The 22750-nt window shown below is 37.3% G+C and overlaps 1 protein-coding gene across 3 annotated transcripts in view; it reads left to right on the top strand.

The window, feature by feature from the left end:
* LOC117322890 overlaps positions 1-21693 on the top strand; it is a 65603-nt gene extending 43910 nt beyond the window's left edge. For all 3 annotated transcript variants that reach the window (XM_033877847.1, XM_033877841.1, XM_033877832.1), the window contains 15 exons: positions 693-827; positions 1216-1306; positions 1521-1669; positions 2219-2353; positions 3082-3172; positions 3630-4213; positions 5002-5139; positions 6086-6176; positions 6454-6551; positions 11087-11197; positions 11324-11476; positions 11864-11960; positions 14737-14849; positions 14987-15049; positions 20734-21693. In XM_033877847.1, the coding sequence (XP_033733738.1) occupies positions 693-827; positions 1216-1306; positions 1521-1669; positions 2219-2353; positions 3082-3172; positions 3630-4213; positions 5002-5139; positions 6086-6176; positions 6454-6551; positions 11087-11197; positions 11324-11476; positions 11864-11960; positions 14737-14849; positions 14987-15049; positions 20734-20895 (2211 nt within the window). In that variant the 3' untranslated portion in view covers positions 20896-21693. The remainder of the gene's footprint in view (positions 1-692; positions 828-1215; positions 1307-1520; positions 1670-2218; positions 2354-3081; positions 3173-3629; positions 4214-5001; positions 5140-6085; positions 6177-6453; positions 6552-11086; positions 11198-11323; positions 11477-11863; positions 11961-14736; positions 14850-14986; positions 15050-20733) is intronic.
* The last annotated feature ends 1057 nt before the right edge of the window (positions 21694-22750 follow it).

The raw sequence follows: 22750 nt of genomic DNA, 5'->3' as shown, positions 1-22750 counted from the left end.
GTATTGACTATATCTATAATACCTGTATTGAATATATCTGTAATACCTGTATTGACTATATCTATAATACCTGTATGACTATATCTATAATACCTGTATTGACTAATATATAATACCTGTATGCGACATATCTAGTAATACCTGTATTGACTATATCTATAATACCTGTATTGACTATATATTATACTACTGTATTGACTATATCTATAATACCTGTATTGACTATATCTATAATACCTGTATTGACTATATATATAATACCTGTATTGACTATATCTATAATACCTGTATTGACTTTATCTATAATACCTGTATTGACTATATCTATAATACCTGTATTGACTATATCTATAATACTTGTATTTAATATTGTTGTGATATTATACAATTTATTATTTGATACTGCTATAACACTTGTATTGATTATTGCTATATTGTATAAGATGTTTCTTTATTACTTGTGTTGAATATTTCTATATTGTATTGAATATTGCTATATTGTATTGGATATTTCTATATCACTTGTATTGAATATTTCTATATTACTTTGTTAGTGTTTTTATTATACGTGCATTGAATATTTCTTTAATACTTATATTTACTAGTTCTGTAATACTTTGACAGTATTTACTATTTCTATAATTCTTGAAATGACTATTTCTATAATCCAGAGTATTTTGTCTACATTCCAGGATACTAAATGTGAGCTGTGTAAGTTGGTAATTAACCTGGTGGATCAGTATATCGGCCGTAACACCTCTGAGGAGGGACTCAACGATACCGTGTATAAATTGTGTGGGCTGCTTCCAGGGGACGTCAAGTCAACAGTGAGTCACCGTCTCGTAAATGTCGAGGATGGGAACCCCCATCGGACCATTGTTCCTTCTATGTTAAACACATTAAATCTACTGTTTTCTTTTCGATGATAAAAAAAACTCACTTTCTTGTCGAAGTCTGTTTGTGTCTCCACTGAAATAACAATTTATGAATGAAGCCGTAAGATTGCAAAGAATGTTTATGTGCAGGTTTTATAAGACTGAAACTCAAAGAATCAACTATATATTAGATGTAAATGTCAGTGTTTCATTTTACTTAGTTTGAAAATACGAACATCTAAATTATTTAACATCTGAAGAATAAACTTGTTTCAAATTTGGATTCAGTAATGAATTCTTATGAAATCAGTGTGTATGTTTTACCTGTTATACCCGGCAGTGTGACTTCCTCGCACCTGACCTCGTAAAGGCAATGGACAGCGGATTCGATCCAACAAGGGCGTGCAGTGTCATCAATTTCTGTGCTAATGGTGAGAACACACAGTCAAAAGATTGATGAAAACACGATCTAAAATATGACTAATGACAGACTGTAGGTGGTAAAACTGAATTGAAGAAAACACGACCTAGTATATAATAATTGACAGATTGTAGGCAGTTAAACTGAATTGATGAAAACACGACTCGATATATTACTATTGACAGACTGTAGGTAGTTAAACTGAATTGATGTTTTTTACGTAGTGACCATGGTAGAAATGTATGACGAGGAAACAGAACAAGAAGAACCGGAAGAAGAAATGCCACAACAGAGAATGCCACCGCTGACGGGCTACGAGGGAATCAGGGCGGAGATAGAAAAAACTATCATGAAGAATGTCGAAGGTTTTGGGGTAAACGGAATATATTTCTGTTCCTATTTATTGTCCTTAGTAGCAGTTGAATTATACAGGGCCATGGTAACGTTAAAATGGGCCACAAACAATATAATTTTGCTGGTGAATGCCAAGGTAATGTCTAAATGTTGCTTTGGTAATATAATTTTGTTGGTTTAGGCCGTGGTGAAGTTTAAATGGTCCCCTTGGAATATTATTTTGTCTGCCAGGGTCATGGTGACGTTTAAATGGTTCCCTCGGAATATAATTTCGCTGGTCAATGACAGGATGTTTAAATGGTCCCCTGGGGATATCATTTTGTCTATCGGGGGCCATGGTAACGTTTAAATAGTCCCCCTGGAATATCAATTTGTTTGTCGAGGTCATTGTGACGTTCAAATGGCCCCTTTGGAATATCATTTTGTTTGTCGAGGTAATGGTGACTTTTAAATAGTCCCCTTTGAATATTATTTTGTTTGTGAAGGCCATACTGACGTTTAGATGGTCCCTTTGGAATATTATATTTTATAGATGAATTAAAAAGTAAAGTACCTCTCTCTTGTTCAGGATGACAAGTGTGATATTTGTCAGTTCGTTATCACACTCTTCGACAAGTACATGGAAAAAAACACGTCCCAAGTCGCTATCAACAATACTGTATATGAACTTTGTGGATTCCTACCAGGAGATATTAAAACTACGGTAAGTGTCAGTGTTAACACTGTTGTCAATGTCAAAAGTACGTGGCACATGGTATTACAACTGTCAAATTATATACTTACGACTATGTCACAATAAGCCGGGACACTTGTGATTATCAACTTATACATAAAATAATGTATACTTACATCAAATTACTGATACATGTCTTTGCTTGTTTATCCCTAAAAATGCTTATTTTTGATGGCTGGTGCAGGATGAATTGAATGCATGGCGAGTGTCTTTAAATATAAGCTGTGTTTTGGCGAGTGTAAAGAAATATAAAAGCTGCTCGTCAACGTTTGCCTCTTTTGTCTTTCTTTGTGTTTCGCCAAAATAGAGCTTATATCTCAGTGTACCAGTCACTGTCGTCAATAGTTTTTTTTTTTTTAGTACATACTTATACCAAGGACATAGATGACATTGTTGTCTATGTAGTACCTGGTAACACGCTGTCAGTTTGATACCAGTGTGATATAAACTGAGAGTCACATTAAATACTGTATACATGCAGATACCATTGGGCGATTTATTTTCGCGATGTCAGCGTGTGTGGACTATCGTGAATATCAGTCAGTATAAAGAAGTTATCAGGTCAACTTCCGGTGAGGTTATTTTGATGTGAAGACGTTACTAGTGACAACCTGACGTCAGATACACTGATATGATGGTAACGATATGTACTGACATAACACTATGTACATTATGCTTTGTTTATTTCTACCTGACAGTGTAACCTTTTCGCGCCACAGCTGGTAAAGGCAATGGACAGTGGGTTTGATCCTGAGAGAGGATGCGAGGCTGTCAGGCTATGTACAAATGGTATGGACTGTTTTATCTATACAACGGAATCTTTAATTATAACGATACATTTAAACATGGCTATGGCTCCTTGCATATGTTCTTTAGGTTGGTAAGTATGAGTGAGAATACACATCGGTATATCACAACCAGTGTGTATGACGTGTCGGTGATTACTTGGTCACCTTCCTCAGTTAGATGACCAGTACATCAGAGATGAGAGATGCACTGGGTCTGCCATCCCCGTGTACAAAGATCACATTGTAGACGAAAAAGATATGTTTACTTGTTGACAACTCTGAACACCTCGGTATTAAGAAAACACCGTTTGAATTTTAAAATCAATGTTCTAAACTTATTTATGAAAGTCTGACGTTAAGAATTAATTACTGTTTTGAATCAGTGAAAAATAATGAAGACGTGATTTAAAATATTACGAAATGAGTTTATTAAATAATAATTATGTCCATGTTAACAGGTACAAGTTTAGTCATAATGGAACCTGGACTGGCAATCGTGGATCCAATTGTTGAGCCCGTAATTCAGGAGGAAGAGCCAATGGAAGACGTAGAAGCAATTATTGAAGAGGCTGAGCCAAGAAGTGAAGAAGCTGAGCCAATTGAGGATATAGAGGAGGAACCAGAAGTAGAAGAAGAAGAACCAAGAGGTGAAGAGGTAGATGAGGAGCCGAGAAGTGAGGAGGTAGAGGAGGAGCCAAGAAGTGAGGAGATAGAGGAGGAGCAAAGAGTTGAAGAAGAAGAGCCGAGAGGTGAGGAGACAGAGCAAAGATATGAGGAGGTAGAGCCGAGAGGTGAGGAGACAGAGCAAAGATATGAGGAGGTAGAGCCGAGAGGTGAGGAGACAGAGCTAAGATATGAGGAGGTAGAGCCGAGAGGTGAGGAGGTGGAAGCGATAGGCGAGGACGTTGAACCAATTGTTGGGGAGGAGACCAGAGAGACAGGAATACTTCCCGAGGAGGAGCAAACCCTTCAGCTGGAGGAAGAGAGAAGACCTGTAGAGTTTAAGGAAAATTACAATATCGAGGAACCAGAAAATGTGAATGTATGTTATATCTCAATATTATCATACAAACGGCCTTGAAATTTAATATGTTAACCAAGTAAAATATTATTTTGTTGCTAATATAATGTATGACTGGCAGGCTATTTATATTCATTCTGATGTAATAGCAGAGTTGCATACTGAAGGGAATCCAGTATATTTTGATCAAATCTTCTGAGGCTCTACATTTGCTTGATTCGTATAAACCAGGCACTTTTGATATATTGGCTTGTCTGCTTATAAATTGTTGGAATTTTAATAAATCCAAATATTTATTGAAACATTATACTGTACATATATAGGCAATGCAAATAATCTTCAGTTGTTTCACAGTAACTTCATCTATATTTGGTGCATATGCATGCGACGTCATACGGTAGAGCGATCTTTAGAATATTGTGGCATTATAATATCAGCCTAATTCACTTCGGTTTAAAAGTTATTATCAAGTGCGTTTCATTAAAGTATTGTTGTCTCTATCAATATATATGGACTGTTTTGTTACACTGACGTAAATGTTAATGATATTTCATTTCATCCCGCTACACCAATGTCAGGTTATATTCCATGTTGCTAATTATCAGTCGCTAGTATTGGTGACGTCATAACGAGTAAATGTGGGTAATGTACGCCACACTAGTATATAGAATTGTAGCTTCATTGAATTAGATATAGTCCGTTTATTGCTTAGAGATCCAGATTTAAACTCTGGTTAATTTTGATTGTTGAACCTGTAAAACCGTTTTATTGTTACTCATCTGCATATTTCCATTTTATTGATGTTGCAGGCTGATGCTCGCTGTGAACTTTGTGAACTGATGATCGGTATACTGGACCGTTATATAAATATGAACTCCACACATGAGAAACTTAACCAAACAGTGTTTAGCCTCTGTACTGTCCTGCCGGCACAACTGAAGAGCACTGTGAGTTGAACACTCATTGGTTCTGACCCTTGAAGAATCGGGGATATTTCTAAGGGGAAACAAATTACGCCCCCATAAAGGGTCAGGTGGATTTTTCCAATATTGTCTGCCTGAGAGACACTAGAAAGTCAGGAGGGTATCCAATATTGTCTGCCTGTGAGACACTACGAAGTCAGGTGGATTTATACAATATTGTCACCGTGTGAGTCACTATAAAGTCAGGTGGATTTATACAATATTGTCCGCGTGTGAGAGAGACTAGAAAGTCAGGTGGATTTATACAATATTGTCACTGTGTGAGTCACTACAAAGTCAGGGGGTTTATCCAATATTGTCCGCGTGTGAGAGACTAGAAAGTCAGGTGGATTTATACAATATTGTCTCCGTGTGATACACTACAAAGTCAGGTGAATTTATGCAATATTGTCTCCGTGTAAGACACTACAAAGTCAGGGGATTTATTCAATATTGTCCACGTGTGAGAGGCAAGAAAGTCAGGGGGATTTATACAATATTGTCTCGGTGTGAGAGACTACAAAGTCCAATAATAAGGCATATTGTTTCACACTGCGTGTTGATATTAGGAGGCGACTAAAGGTGATGACTCTCAAGAATGAGTGAATATCTGCATTTTTGATTAAGATGATATTTAAAATATCCAATTAATTTGCTGTCTCGATTGCAACAATTGGAATCTTTATCCAATCCTCTCTGTTGTCGTTTCCTTTCTCTCTGTTCCTCATACTCCTCTCTTTATGTCCGTATTGATAGTTTGTGATTATGTGGTCTCGCATTCTGTTACATGGTATACATAACATGTCTCTCATAGTATATATGAAAATGGTATGTCATTTCAAAATGCTAGTTAGTGTTAAAGCAATATATTTTTCGACAGTTTAAAAAAAAAATGCAAAGTCTACATTTGTGTTTGCATTTTCATTTTCAGTGTCTTTTAATCGCGCCCAAACTCACTAACACAATAGAAGCAGGATTAGATCCAGAAACAACATGTACAGTAGCCAACTTCTGTGTGAATGGTAAGACCAAATGTGTAAGATAACATAGAACATAGGTTTCTTAGTTGAAACAGGTTGTGAAGGATAAAATGCCTTATGATGTTGACACATGCAATTTCTCAGATAAAGCAGATAAATTATCAAGGAGTTTGTTTTACATTTTTATGCTGCATGCGTGTATGTTCTTAGGCATTCCCTGGTATCAATTTAGAAATAGGTTTTCTATCAAAACATCAAACAGTTATGATACAAGAAAGTTAATGTCTTAGTTGTAAATCCATAACATCTGTATATCTAGGCACTGAGATCGAGTTCCCAGTCCATGTACCGGGCCTAACTTGTGAAGCCTGTCACAGTATTGTAGAACTAGTCAACACTGAAAGATATGATTTGGAGGTAAGTTTCCCATGTACGCTAATAATCCGTATTCTGTATAATCAATGGTTAACATATAAGTTTGTGTAAGGTTATGAAAGTTAACATACGTCCTGTTGTGTTTGTGTAAGGTTATCAAAGTTAACATACGTCCTGTTGTGTTTGTGTAAGGTTATCAAAGGTTAACATACGTCCTGTTGTGTTTGTGTAAGGTTATCAAAGGTTAACATCCTGTTGTGTTTGTGTAAGGTTATCAAAGTTAACATACGTCCTGTTGTGTTTGTGTAAGGTTATCAAAGTTAACATACGTCCTGTTGTGTTTGTGTAAGGTTATCAAAGTTAACATACGTCCTGTTGTGTTTGTGTAAGGTTATCAAAGGTTAACATACGTCCTGTTGTGTTTGTGTAAGGTTATCAAAGGTTAACATCCTGTTGTGTTTGTGTAAGGTTATCAAAGTTAACATACGTCCTGTTGTGTTTGTGTAAGGTTATCAAAGTTAACATACGTCCTGTTGTGTTTGTGTAAGGTTATCAAAGTTAACATACGTCCTGTTGTGTTTGTGTAAGGTTATCAAAGGTTAACATACGTCCTGTTGTGTTTGTGTAAGGTTATCAAAGGTTAACATCCTGTTGTGTTTGTGTAAGGTTATCAAAGTTAACATACGTCCTGTTGTGTTTGTGTAAGGTTATCAAAGGTTAACATCCTGTTGTGTTTGTGTAAGGTTATCAAAGTTAACATACGTCCTGTTGTGTTTGTGTAAGGTTACCAAAGTTAACATACGTCCTGTTGTGTTTGTGTAAGGTTATCAAAGGTTAACATACGTCCTGTTGTGTTTGTGTAAGGTTATCAAAGGTTAACATCCTGTTGTGTTTGTGTAAGGTTATCAAAGTTAACATACGTCCTGTTGTGTTTGTGTAAGGTTACCAAAGTTAACATCCTGTTGTGTTTGTGTAAGGTTATCAAAGTTAACATCCTGTTGTGTTTGTGTAAGGTTATCAAAGTTAACATCCTGTTGTGGTTGTGTAAGGTTATCAAAGTTAACATACGTCCTGTTGTGTTTGTGTAAGGTTATCAAAGTTAACTTCCTGTTGTGTTTGTGTAAGGTTATCAAAGTTAACATACGTCCTGTTGTGTTTGTGTAAGGTTATCAAAGTTAACATCCTGTTGTGTTTGTGTAAGGTTATCAAAGTTAACACACGTCCTATTGTGTTTGTGTAAGGTTATCAAAGTTAACATACGTCCTGTTGTGTTTGTGTAAGGTTATCAAAGTTAACTTCCTGTTGTGTTTGTGTAAGGTTATCAAAGTTAACATACGTCCTGTTGTGTTTGTGTAAGGTTATCAAAGTTAACATCCTGTTGTGTTTGTGTAAGGTTATCAAAGTTAACTTCCTGTTGTGTTTGTGTAAGGTTATCAAAGTTAACATACGTCATGTTGTGTTTATGTAAGGTTATCAAAGTTAACATACGTCCTGTTGTTTTTGTGTAAGGTTATCAAAGTTAACATACGTCCTGTTGTGTTTGTGTAAGGTTATCAAAGTTAACTTCCTGTTGTGTTTGTGTAAGGTTATCAAAGTTAACATACGTCCTGTTGTGTTTATGTAAGGTTATCAATGTTAACATACGTCCTGTTGTGTTTGTGTAAGGTTATTAAAGTTAACATACGTCCTGTTGTTTGTGTAAGGTTACCAAAGTTAACATACGTCCTGTTGTGTTTGTGTAAGGTTATCAAAGTTAACTTCCTGTTGTGTTTGTGTAAGGTTATCAAAGTTAACATACATCCTGTTGTGTTTGTGTAAGGTTATCAAAGTTAACATCCTGTTGTGTTTGTGTAAGGTTATCAAAGTTAACTTCCTGTTGTGTTTGTGTAAGGTTATCAAAGTTAACATACGTCCTGTTGTGTTTGTGTAAGGTTATCAAAGTTAACATACGTCCTGTTGTGTTTATGTAAGGTTATCAAAGTTAACATACGTCCTGTTGTGTTTGTGTAAGGTTACCAAAGTTAACATACGTCCTGTTGTGTTTGTGTAAGGTTATCAAAGTTAACTTCCTGTTGTGTTTGTGTAAGATTATCAAAGTTAACATACGTCCTGTTGTGTTTGTGTAAGGTTATCAAAGTTAACATACGTGCTGTTGTGTTTGTGTAAGGTTATCAAAGTTAACATACGTGCTGTTGTGTTTGTGTAAGGTTATCAAAGTTAACTTCCTGTTGTGTTTGTGTAAGGTTATCAAAGTTAACATACATCCTGTTGTGTTTGTGTAAGGTTATCAAAGTTAACATCCTGTTGTGTTTGTGTAAGGTTATCAAAGTTAACTTCCTGTTGTGTTTGTGTAAGGTTATCAAAGTTAACATACGTCCTGTTGTGTTTGTGTAAGGTTATCAAAGTTAACATACGTCCTGTTGTGTTTATGTAAGGTTATCAAAGTTAACATACGTCCTGTTGTGTTTGTGTAAGGTTACCAAAGTTAACATACGTCCTGTTGTGTTTGTGTAAGGTTATCAAAGTTAACTTCCTGTTGTGTTTGTGTAAGATTATCAAAGTTAACATACGTCCTGTTGTGTTTGTGTAAGGTTATCAAAGTTAACATACGTGCTGTTGTGTTTGTGTAAGGTTATCAAAGTTAACTTCCTGTTGTGTTTGTGTAAGGTTATCAAAGTTAACATACATCCTGTTGTGTTTGTGTAAGGTTATCAAAGCTAACATCCTGTTGTGTTTGTGTAAGGTTATCAAAGTTAACTTCCTGTTGTGTTTGTGTAAGGTTATCAAAGTTAACATACGTCCTGTTGTGTTTGTGTAAGGTTATCAAAGTTAACATACGTCCTGTTGTGTTTATGTAAGGTTATCAAAGTTAACATACGTCCTGTTGTGTTTGTGTAAGGTTACCAAAGTTAACATACGTCCTGTTGTGTTTGTGTAAGGTTATCAAAGTTAACTTCCTGTTGTGTTTGTGTAAGATTATCAAAGTTAACATACGTCCTGTTGTGTTTGTGTAAGGTTATCAAAGTTAACATACGTGCTGTTGTGTTTGTGTAAGGTTATCAAAGTTAACATACGTGCTGTTGTGTTTGTGTAAGGTTATCAAAGTTAACATACGTGCTGTTGTGTTTGTGTAAGGTTATCAAAGTTAACATACGTGCTGTTGTGTTTGTGTAAGGTTATCAAAGTTAACATACATCCTGTTGTGTTTGTGTAAGGTTATCAAAGTTAACATACGTCCTGTTGTGTTTGTGTAAGGTTATCAAAGTTAACATACGTCCTGTTGTTTGTGTAAGGTTATCAAAGTTAACATACGTCATGTTGTGTTTATGTAAGGTTATCAAAGTTAACATACGTCCTGTTGTGTTTGTGTAAGGTTATCAAAGTAAACATACGTCCTGTTGTGTTTGTGTAAGGTTATCAAAGTTAACATCCTGTTGTGTTTGTGTAAGGTTATCAAAGTTAACATACGTCCTGTTGTGTTTATGTAAGGTTATCAAAGTTAACATACGTCCTGTTGTGTTTATGTAAGGTTATCAAAGTTAACATACGTCCTGTTGTGTTTGTGTAAGGTTATCAAAGTTAACATCCTGTTGTGTTTGTGTAAGGTTATCAAAGTTAACTTCCTGTTGTGTTTGTGTAAGGTTATCAAAGTTAACATACGTCCTGTTGTGTTTGTGTAAGGTTATCAAAGTTAACATACGTCATGTTGTGTTTATGTAAGGTTATCAAAGTTAACATACGTCCTGTTGTTTTTGTGTAAGGTTATCAAAGTTAACATACGTCCTGTTGTGTTTGTGTAAGGTTATCAAAGTTAACTTCCTGTTGTGTTTGTGTAAGGTTATCAAAGTTAACATCCTGTTGTGTTTGTGTAAGGTTATCAAAGTTCACATACGTCCTGTTGTGTTTATGTAAGGTTACCAAAGTTAACATACGCCCTGTTGTGTTTGTGTAAGGTTATCACAGTGAACATACGTCCTGTTGTGTTTGTGTAAGGTTATCAAAGTTCACATACGTCCTGTTGTGTTTATGTAAGGTTACCAAAGTTAACATACGTCCTGTTGTGTTTGTGTAAGGTTATCAAAGTTCACATACGTCCTGTTGTGTTTATGTAAGGTTACCAAAGTTAACATACGTCCTGTTGTGTTTGTGTAAGGTTATCAAAGTTCACATACGTCCTGTTGTGCTTATGTAAGGTTACCAAAGTTAACATACGTCCTGTTGTGTTTGTGTAAGGTTATCAAAGTTAACATCCTGTTGTGTTTGTGTAAGGTTATCAAAGTTAACATACGTCCTGTTGTGTTTATGTAAGGTTATCAAAGTAAACATACGTCCTGTTGTGTTTGTGTAAGGTTATCAAAGTTAACTTCCTGTTGTGTTTGTGTTAGGTTATCAAAGTTAACTTCCTGTTGTGTTTATGTAAGGTTATCAAAGTTAACATACGTCCTGTTGTGTTTGTGTAAGGTTATCAAAGTTAACATACGTCCTGTTGTGTTTGTGTAAGGTTACCAAAGTTAACATACGTCCTGTTGTGTTTACATAAGGTCAAAGTTAACATACTTTGTTTTATTTATGTACAGAGTGCTGACATCATTTGTGCTTCGACGTGCTCTCGCAGACATCGACGATCAGTGTCCGAATCGTCATCCCCCTCCCGTGTACAGGAAAGGACCTCCGTTGTAAGGAAGGAGGTAGGTGATGTGCCTGTATCTGTCAATGGTGTCCATGTCTAAAAACATTGGTTTCTTAGTAGTAAATTCATCGCCAATTGTATTAAATGACTGTCAATCTACAGCACCAATGCCATTATATTGTAGGTGTTACGAGGAGACCCAGTATGGGCCTGTGATGTTTGTGAATTCATCGTAAAAGCAGTGAATGTGTATTTGACTGACAACAAGACGATGGAGGAGGTCACAGATCACCTGATGACTCTGTGTAGCTACTTTCCAGACCCTTACGCTCAAACGGTGATTATACAAATCAAAGCATCCGTTTCCAAGCAGTATGAAATTTCTTTTACTTTGTGATGTAGAGAGAAATCTCAAACCGAGAGTTTGCAGAAGGGTTCGTTTAGTAAAAAGCTTTAAAAACATGCCTCGTGGCTGAGATGTATTTCTCTTCACACTTTCCTACTTCGATGAGAAGTTTAAGAGATACATTAAAACCAACGCACGAGGGAAAATGATATTTGATGGCGATTTCTGAATAATAGCAGCGTGAGATTTCTGTACAGAACAGAGGATCTGAAAAAATCTTCAACCAAGTTATGTTGTAATGAGTGATATGCTTAACTTTGTTAATTACTCTTTGTTTATTTACCTACTATCAAGCACATAACACATCTTTTCATTCAGTGCAAGAATTCGGTAACCGTGGTCGTGGAGGAGTTTGACAGCGGCATCGATGTGACGGAATTGTGTAATATTGATAACGGAAACAAATGTGGAAAAGGTAGGTTAAATGTCATAGTCCGGGTCTGTTTTATCTCAGGACAGAAAACCTCACCAGGACAAATGTAGGTCTATTGTCATAGCGTAGGACAGAAAACCTCACCAGGAGAAATGTAGGTCTATTGTCATAGCGTAGGACAGAAAACCTCACCAGGAGAAATGTAGGTCTATTGTCATAGCGTAGGACAGAAAACCTCACCAGGAGAAATGTAGGTCTATTGTCATAGCGTGTGACAGAAAACATCACCAGAACAAATCAAATGTAGGTCTTTTGTCATAGCGTAGGACAGAAAACCTCACCAGGACAAATGTAGGTTTATTGTCATAGCGTAGGACAGAAAACCTCATTAGGACAAATGTAGGTATATTGTCATAGCATAGGACAGAAAACCTCATCAGGAGAAATGTAGGTCTATTGTCATAGCGTAGGACAGAAAACCTCATCAGGAGAAATGTAGGTCTATTGTCATAGCGTAGGACAGAAAACCTCATCAGGAGAAATGTAGGTCTATTGTCATAGCAAAGGACAGAAAACCTCACCAGGACAAATGTAGGCCTATTGTCATAGCATAGGGCAGAAAACCTCACCAGGACAAATGTAGGTCTTTTGTCATAGCGTAGGACCGAAAACCTAATCAGGACAAATGTAGGTCTATTGTCATAGCGTAGGACAGAAAACCTCATCAGGAGAAATGTAGGTTTATTGTCATAGCGTAGGACAGAAAACCTCATTAGGACAAATGTAGGTCTATTGTCATAGCGTAGGACATAAAAACCTCATTAGGACAAATGTAGGTCTATTGTCATAGCGTAGGACAGAAAACCTCACCAGGACAAATGTAGGTCTATTGTCATAGCGTAGGACTGAAAACCTCATCAGGAAAAATGTAGGTATATTGTCATAGCGTAGGACAGAAAACCTCACCAGGACAAATGTAGGTCTATTGTCATAGCATAGGACAGAAAACCTCATCAGGACAAATGTAGGTCTAGTGTCATAGCATAGGACAGAAAACCTCACCAGGACAAATGTAGGCCTATTGTCATAGTGTAAGACAGAAAACCTCATTAGGACAAATGTAGGTCTATTGTCATAGCGTAGGACAGAAAACCTCACCAGGACAAATGTAGGTCTTTTGTCATAGCATAGGACAGAAAACCTCACCAGGACAAATGTAGGCCTATTGTCATAGCATAGGGCAGAAAACCTCACCAGGACAAATGTAGGTCTTTTGTCATAGCGTAGGACCGAAAACCTAATCAGGACAAATGTAGGTCTATTGTCATAGCGTAGGACAGAAAACCTCACCAGGACAAATGTAGGTCTTTTGTCATAGCGTAGGACAGAAAACATCATCAGGACAAATGTAGGTCTATTGTCATAGCATAGGACAGAAAACCTCATCAGGAGAAATGTAGGTCTTTTGTCATAGCGTAGGACAGAAAACCTCACCAGGAAAAATGTAGGTATATTCTCATAGCGTAGGACAGAAAACCTCACCAGGACAAATGTAGGTCTATTGTCATAGCGTAGGACAGAAAACCTCATTAGGACAAATGTAGGTCTATTGTCATAACGTAGGATAGAAAACCTTACCAGGACAAATGTAGGTCTATTGTCATAGCATAGGACAGAAAACCTCATCAGGACAAATGTAGGTCTATTGTCATAACGTAGGACAGAAAACCGTACCAGGACAAATGTAGGTCTAGTGTCATAGCATAGGACAGAAACCTCACCAGGACAAATGTAGGTCTATTGTCATAGCGTAGGACAGAAAACCTCACCAGGACAAATATAGGTCTATTGTCATAGCGTAGGACAGAAAACCTCACCAGGACAAATGTAGGTCTTTTGTCATAGCGTAGGACAGAAAACATCATCAGGACAAATGTAGGTCTATTGTCATAGCATAGGACAGAAAACCTCATCAGGAGAAATGTAGGTCTTTTGTCATAGCGTAGGACAGAAAACCTCACCAGGAAAAATGTAGGTATATTCTCATAGCGTAGGACAGAAAACCTCACCAGGACAAATGTAGGTCTATTGTCATAGCGTAGGACAGAAAACCTCATTAGGACAAATGTAGGTCTATTGTCATAACGTAGGACAGAAAACCTTACCAGGACAAATGTAGGTCTATTGTCATAGCATAGGACAGAAAACCTCATCAGGACAAATGTAGGTCTATTGTCATAACGTAGGACAGAAAACCGTACCAGGACAAATGTAGGTCTAGTGTCATAGCATAGGACAGAAACCTCACCAGGACAAATGTAGGTCTATTGTCATAGCGTAGGACAGAAAACCTCACCAGGACAAATATAGGTCTTTTGTCATAGCGTAGGACAGAAAACCTTATCAGGACAAATGTAGGTCTATTGTCATAGCGTAGGACAGAAAACCTCATTAGGACAAATGTAGGTCTATTGTCATAGCGTAGGACAGAAAACCTCACCAGGACAAATGTAGGTCTATTGTCATAGCGTAGGACAGAAAACCTCATCAGGACAAATGTAGGTCTATTGTCATAGCGTAGGACAGAAAACCTCACCAGGACAAATGTAGGTCTATTGTCATAGCGTAGGACAGAAAACCTCACCAGGACAAATGTAGGTCTATTGTTATATTCCAGATCTACTGGAATATGTCAAGATGAACACGTCTTCGTGATTTTACAAAATATGAATATAAACGTATGGTCTCACAAATGACATGAAAACATGATACAAATTCAAGTTTTTATGGTAACATCTGCAACTCTTTGTTTTCCTAGCTTCCCAGGACATAGAGCTGTTATTTGATACTCTGGGTAAACCCGAGGATTGGGAGTGTAATATATGTAAGCACGCACTATCCACCATGAACGGACTGTTGGACCAAGATTATGTAAGTATCCATTCTTTAAAATCTTCTCCATCCGAAAAATATAGAATATCGTTATAACCTTTATTTTATTTTAACCTTTAACTTTAATTGACTATCATGGTTACAGCCTTTTCCAAACAATTATATTTATTTTACAGGAGCAAATCAAAATGTACATGGGCGGTGTCTGTGAGAGGCTGTCTGTTCCACACAACCAACAGGTAAGCTAAACCATGCCTGGAGGTCCCTATGGTAGCTGGAATCGAGATTGAATGTTGCTTTGGTCCATTCCATGGGTTGATGAATTGAGTTGCTCTTGAGACCTATTCAATGAACCACGGAGCAGTTCATGTTGAATTTGTCTCAAGAGCAACTCAATTCATCACCCCATGAAATCGACCAAAGCAACATTCAATTCCTGTATTTCAGATAACACGTATGTTTTCCTTATACATGGATGCATAAGTCTTATTCAAACAAAAATACGATTATGCAACACATTTACCGTAAAACAATATAAAAACTATCATGATTTAATTGAAATATTAATTTTGTCGTTGAATTTCAAGTTTATTATAAAAACGCCCTGTCAGCTGCGGTGAAGAATTATGACTAGCCTGCAGTGTTCTCCGGTTGTCTCCCGCTTCGATTCGAACTGCACAGCCATCTTTACGAAATATGTTACGGGGTTGGCTGTGACCTTGATACGAGCCGAATAGGAGGAGAAACTTCATCTATTTAATTATTGAACTTCATTGTTTATATTGATTAAAACGGAGGCGTTATTTCGACCGCCTGTCACACAGGGACTTGACATGCCTTCGGACGACTTACAGGATCGGGATAGAATCTGACCGTTAATGCCCAAGTAATGATTATGATTTTACTTTGATTGTAAATTGGCTTATTTTAAGCATTTTCAGCTAATTTTGAATACATTTGTATATGCAAATTAAGGTATTACTCTGGGATGGGATTAAAGGATTTGTACCCGTGCTTTTATTGAAATAACATTTATATCTTCAGAATCCACCCTATGTAAGGCCAAGGCCAACAATTACATAATTAGGCCAGAGATTTATATTGTAGTCTAGATATAAAATACTTAGCCGTAATAATCTGACATGTATGTTATTTCTGATTGATTCCTATTGAGATCCCCCTCACACATAGACCATACTGTTAGACCTACAGGATGATAGGACAGTAAAGCGGGCGGTCTGTGCACTATAATTTCTTCCTACACTTAGATTAAAGCCGCATACTCTTAACAAACCTAAAATTCTAGTTACACACATGTATTAATGACAATCCTAGATGCTCATTCTCGCCCTGACACTTGACCGGGGGAATCCTTGCGACAATAGTGTATCGAAATACCCCCCCCCCCCCCCCCGCATGTATTTTGATCACAAGATTTGTCACGGAGCCGAGAACGAGGCTACAAGATCGAGAACGTACACTGCTTACAAATCGAGTATGCGTGAACTTACCTAATAATGTTTTCATTAGAACATATTAGCAAAATATCCCTGTAATAACTGATCAATATAAACAAACATAAAACCCAATATACATATTTAACAACATACGCCCGCCGCAATATTTGACACTTGGAAGGTGGTAGTTTCACAGGTTGTAATGCTTTAAAATGAAGTATCATTGTTGGAAAGTTGGAAGGAGATATCGATACACATAATGGTGTGTAGTTGAAACCGAAGGGAAACTTTAAATGATGAGATGTTATATGTTGCAAATATGGGAAACCTTGGTTTAGACACAACAACACAACAAGAGGCCCATGGGCCTTAACGGTCACTTGAGATTTGAATATTTCAGTTAATTCAATTGACCCTTTTTGAACCCACCCATCAGCCCCTAGGGGTCAGTCAGGGCCAACAGGTATACCATTAAGCTGTCATCCAATGCTGATAATGTTAACAAAGTTAGAATGAATTCCGATAGAAATCACACAAATAATGGTCAAAAATGTGATTTCCCTATATAAACTATAGTAAAATCTACCCCCTCCCCAGGGGCAAACTTGTGACCCCAGGGTCATGAAGTTCATTAGATTAGTAAAGCACTATAAGACCCTTCCACCTATGGAGAGTATTTGATTCTGTCTTAATTGGGTCTTGAGAAGAAGATCTTTGAAATTTCAGTCTATTTGACCCTTTTTAGCCCCGCCCATCAGCCCCTGGGGGTCAGTCAGGGCCAACATGTGCATACCATCACACTGCCATCCAAAGCTGATAATGTTAACCAAATTAGAATGAATTCCAATAGAAATCCAACAAATAATAGTCAAAAATGAGATTTCCCTATATAAACTATAGTAAATTGTACCCCCTCCACAGGGGCAAATGTGAGACCCCAGGGTCATGAAATTCACAATTTTGGTAAAGCACCTTAAGACCCTTCAATCTATGAAGAGTATTTGATTCCATCATATCTGAGATTAGAGAAGAAGATTTTTGAAATTTCAGTAAATTTGACCCTTTTTAGCCCCGCCCATCAGCCCTAGGGGTCAGTCAGGGCCAACATGTGCATACCATCACACTGCCATCCAAAGCTGATAATGTTAACAAAATTAGAATGAATTCCAATAGAAATCCAACAAATAATAGTCAAAAATGTGATTTCCCTATATAAACTATAGTAAAGTTTACCCCCTCCCCAGGGGCAAGCCTGAGACCCCAAGGTCAGGAAATTCACAATTTTGGTAAAGCACATTAAGACCCTTCCATCTATGAAGAGTGTTTGATTCCATCATATCTGAGATTAGAGAAGAAGATTTTTGAAATTTCAGTCTATTTGACACTTTTTAGCCCCGCCACTCAGCCCCTGGGGGTCAGTCAGGGCCAACATGTGCATACCATCAAACTGCCATCCAAAGCTGATAATGTTAACCAAGTTAGAATGAATTCCAATAGAAATCCAACAAATTATAGTCAAAAATGTGATTTCCCTATATAAACTATAGTAAAGTTTACCCCCTCCCCAGGGGCAAACCCGAGACCCCTGGGTCATGAAATTCACAATTTTGGTAAAGCACCTTAAGACCCTTCCATCTATGAAGAGTGTTTGATTCCACTATATCTGAGAGTAGAGAAGAAGATTTTTTAAGTTTTAGTCAATTTGACCCTTTTTAGCCCCGCCCCTCAGGCCCCTTGGGGGTGGGGACCATATAATTCACAATTTTGGTTGACCTTTAGCCATAGAAGCTTCCTGCCAAATTTCATTGAATTTGGTTTAGGGGTTTTGGAGAAGAAGTCGAAAATGTAAATTGTTTACGGACGCACGACGCACGACGTACGACGCACGACGACGGACAAAAGGGGATTAGAATAGGTCACTTGAGACTTTGTCTCAGGTGACCTAAAAATTAGTTCACATGTTTATATACAGAATATACAAAGCATGGGTCGGGTAGTATTGAAGTTATGGTCCTGATAAGTAAAATCATCAAAGGACAATAACTCCGCTAAAAAGTGGGTAAGGGGCATAATTTTGGTATGTGACACTCCGGCTCATCTAGATGTATATTTGTGTTAAGTATGGAGAGCTCAACACCATATGTGCCCGAAGTAAAATCATCAAAGGGGAATAACTCCACAAATAAGGGGGTAAGGGGCATGCTTTTGGTATGCGACACTCCGGCTCGTCAAGATGTATATTTGTGTCAAGTATGGAGAGCCTGGGTCGGGTAGTATTGGAGTTATGGTCCGGACAAGTAAAATCATCAAAGGGGAATAACTCCGCAAATACGAGGTTAAGGAGCATGATTTTGGTATGCGACACTCCGGCTCATCAAGATGTATATTTGTGTCAAGTATGGAGAGCCTGGGTTGAGTAGTATTGGAGTTATGGTCCGGACAAGTAAAATCATCAAAGGGGAATAACTCCGCAAATACGAGGTTAAGGGGCATGGTTCTGGTATGCAACACTCCGGCTCATCAAGATGTATATTTGTGTCAAGTATGGAGAGCCTGGGTCGAGTAGTACTGGAGATATGGTCCGGACACCATATGTGCCCGAAGTAAAATCATCAAAGGGGAATAACTCCGCAAATACGAGGTTAAGGGGCATGATTTTGGTATGCGACACTCCGGCTCATCAAGATGTATATTTGTGTCAAGTATGGAGAGCCTGGGTTGAGTAGTATTGGAGTTATGGTCCGGACAAGTAAAATCATAAAAGTGGAATAACTCCGCAAATACGAGGTTAAGGAGCATGATTTTGGTATGCGACACTCCGGCTCATCATGATGTATATTTGTGTCAAGTTAGAGAGCCTGGGTCGAGTAGTACTGGAGATATGGTCCGGACACCATATGTGCCCGAAGTAAAATCATCAAAGGGAAATAACTCCGCAAATACGAGGTTAAGGGGCATGATTTTGGTATGCGACACTCCGACTTATCAATATGTATATTTATGTCAAGTATGGAGAGCCTGGGTCGAGTAGTACTGGAGTTATGGTTCGGACAAGTAAAATCATAAAAGGAGAATAACTCCACAAATACGGGTGTAAGGGGCATGATTTTGGTATGCGACATTCCGGCTCATCAAGATGTATATTTGTGTCAAGTATGGAGAGCCTGGGTCGAGTAGTACTGGAGATATGGTCCGGACACCATATGTTCTTTCATCGGGCGTATAAAAATATAGAAATATCAATACAACAAAACAGATAATAATCAGATCGGTGAAGTTGACAGTGTTCGTTGAAAATAGACGTCCGGAAAAATCGGAGTTCGAATCTATTTTTGTTCTTCTCTTGCTAGGCTAGCAAATCAATTCTTCTCCAACGGAACTCCTTGGGTTTTGCTGCTGGAACGATGAAAGCATGTGCCTGCAAAAACGCAGACAGATTATTGTTGTGTTATTGACCGATAACCCGCTGCATGGTGGGACTATTTTGCTCCTAGAAACTTGGTCCCTCGGACCCAGTTATTATTTTGGGATTTCCCCCCATTCTTTCATAAATATACATTCTCCTCCAGTTTTCGATTCGCAATAATATATTAAGTTTATAATTTGTAAATAGGTCAAAATGTAAACATTTATATATATGTTTTTGGAAGTATGTGGCTTTAATTAATGTTAATGTGGTAAAACTCATGGACAATGAAACAGACTAAATTTGGTAGTTTCATTGAGTCAAACTTGAGTAGAATGTGTATTAATTATCTCGTTCACTAAGCATATAATATCGCGATATCATGTATCCAGTTTTTCGTTGTAACTTCTCAATAATTCGTCGTCCTTAAGTTTCACTTCCTATGGGTCGAACGGTTTACCCTAAAACACCCAAAAACACCCAAAAACTACCCAAAAACACCCCAAAACTACCCCAAAACATCTTAAAACATCTCACATCGACACATTATATGAATAGTAATATTTCAATCGTTAATAAGGTAAATGAAAAAAAAATGTCTGGAAGATAAATGTGCGTGAATCGACAAACTACGCTAGGTAATTGTCTTGCCGGTTTTATTGTATGACTGTTTGTAAGAGTTATCTCCCTCGCCGTCAAAACCCTACTCGCCGATAAGTCAACAAAAGAAGGTATCAATAGCTGTATTTGATATGTTAACATATACATATCAATTTCTAATGATGTTTTCATATAATGTGTTGATGTTGTGAGATGTTTTAAGGTGTTTTTGGGTAGTTTTGGGGTAGTTTTTGGGTGTTTTTGGGTGTTTTTGGGTAAATCGTTCTGCCGCTTCCTATCACACGATTTCTCCACAAATCTCATATCTACCCCCAACTTGTAGTACTATCTCGGCTATTGTATTATCAGTACCATGTCTATATTCAGTACTATGTCTATATCCAGATGTATTTTCAATATCATATCTATACCCATACTATCTCGACTGTTGTATTTTCAGTGCCATGTATTCATCCAGATGCAAAGCGAGCAGGTGTTCAACAGGATCATTGAAAAACTTCTCAGTCCTACCCAGGTTTGTCAGCTGGCCGGAGTTTGCTCGGTTAAACCACAGATCCACCCTGGCATGTCTAAGACTAATCCCAACTCGACTACTCGCTAGATTTATCATCCAGAGTGTGCACCAACATCTTCTATATCACAAAAACATATCACAAGCTGAGACGCCATGTCGTGAAGGCCTCACAAACACAACAGGAATATCGAGAATTAGATAACTGATTGATAGATGATGAGGATAGCTGACAACAGGAATATCGAGAATTAGATAACTGGTTGATAGCTTATGAGAATATCTGACAACTATAGCTATAGATTTGATTCAAGACACAATTACATACATATTAATAAATGACTGTCATGAAATAATCATGTCACTTGTACTAATGCAAAGAACTTGACAACCGAAATCTAAATATTCTGACTCGCAGCACCTGTTCTGCCGAGTTCCTTACGTGAGGTGCCAATTATTTATCACCTCACTATTGATGTCTATTTACGAGTTATATAATGGATGATAAATAGTTGGCTGTATGATAACCTAGTATACCTATATTTGTACCAGTACTGATTTTTATATTTAAAACCGATTTTCAAAATCATAAATGTGATCTTTGTGTCAATTTCTTATGTTGTTAGCTTGATTATCAGTACATGTTTCGAATTACATTAAATATGAATTAGTTTCCTGTTAGTATATACCATTATAAACTTTAGTGTAAAAAGATACATGTCAGTACCTCAATAAGGACTGACAATTCAGTGCCAGTTATGAGATTTTGAAACAAACATATCGTTATACACTATCAATACATTTCAACATTCACAGTAACTTATGATTATTTTGTGATCATTCTGCAAAATTATGTTGTTTTTCCATTAAAAATGAATTCATAATGAATATGGTCTTTTAGTCGTTATTTGTAACTTAACGGTCACCTGAGATTTGAAATATTTCAGTTAATTTAATTTACCCTTTTTGGCCCCGCCCATCAGCCCTCAGGGGTCAGTCAGGGCCAACATATGCATATTATCAAACTTTCATCCCATGCTAAAAATGTTAACCAAGTTAGAATGAATTCCAATAGAAATCAAACAAATCAGTCAAAAATGTAATTTCCCTATATAAACTATAGTAAAATTTAACCCCTCCCCAGGGGCAAACTTATGACCCCCGGGTCATTAAATTAATAAATTTTAGTAGAGCACTTTAAGACCCTTCCAACTATGAAGAGTATTTGATTCTACCTTATTTCGGTCTTTAGAAAAAGATTTTTGAAATTTCAGCCAATTCGACCATTTTTAGCCCCGTCCATCAGCCCCTCCGGGTCAATCAGGGCCAACATGTGCATACCCTCAAACTGCCATCCCAAGCTGATAATGTTAACCAAATTAGAATGAATTCCAATAGAAATCAAACAAATTATAGTCAAAAATGTGATTTCCCTATATAAACTATAGTAAAGTTTACCCCTTCCCCAGGGGCAAACTTGAGACCCCGGGGTCAAGAAATTCACAATTTTAGTAAAGCATCTTAAGACCCTTCAAACTATAAAGAGTATTTGATTCCAACTTATTTCGGTCTTGAGAAGAAGATTTTTGAAATTTCAGTCAATTTGGCCCTTTTTAGCCCCGCCCATCAGCCCCTGGGGGTCAGTCAGGGCCAACATGTGCATGCCATCAAACTGTCATCCCATGCTGATAATGTTAACCAAATTAGAATGAATTCCAATAGAAATAAAACAAATAAAAGTCAAAAATGTGATTTCCCTATATAAACTATAGTAAAGTTTAACCCCTCCCCAGGGGCAAACTTATGACCCCCGGGTCATTAAATTAATAAATTTTAGTAGAGCACTTTAAGACCCTTCCAACTATGAAGAGTATTTGATTCTACCTTATTTCGGTCTTTAGAAAAAGATTTTTGAAATTTCAGCCAATTCCCCAGGGGCAAACGT

The sequence above is a fragment of the Pecten maximus genome, chromosome 1 (genome assembly GCF_902652985.1).
Source record: "Pecten maximus chromosome 1, xPecMax1.1, whole genome shotgun sequence".
NCBI lineage: Eukaryota > Metazoa > Mollusca > Bivalvia > Pectinida > Pectinidae > Pecten > Pecten maximus.
This window is presented reverse-complemented; position numbering and strand designations above follow the sequence as displayed.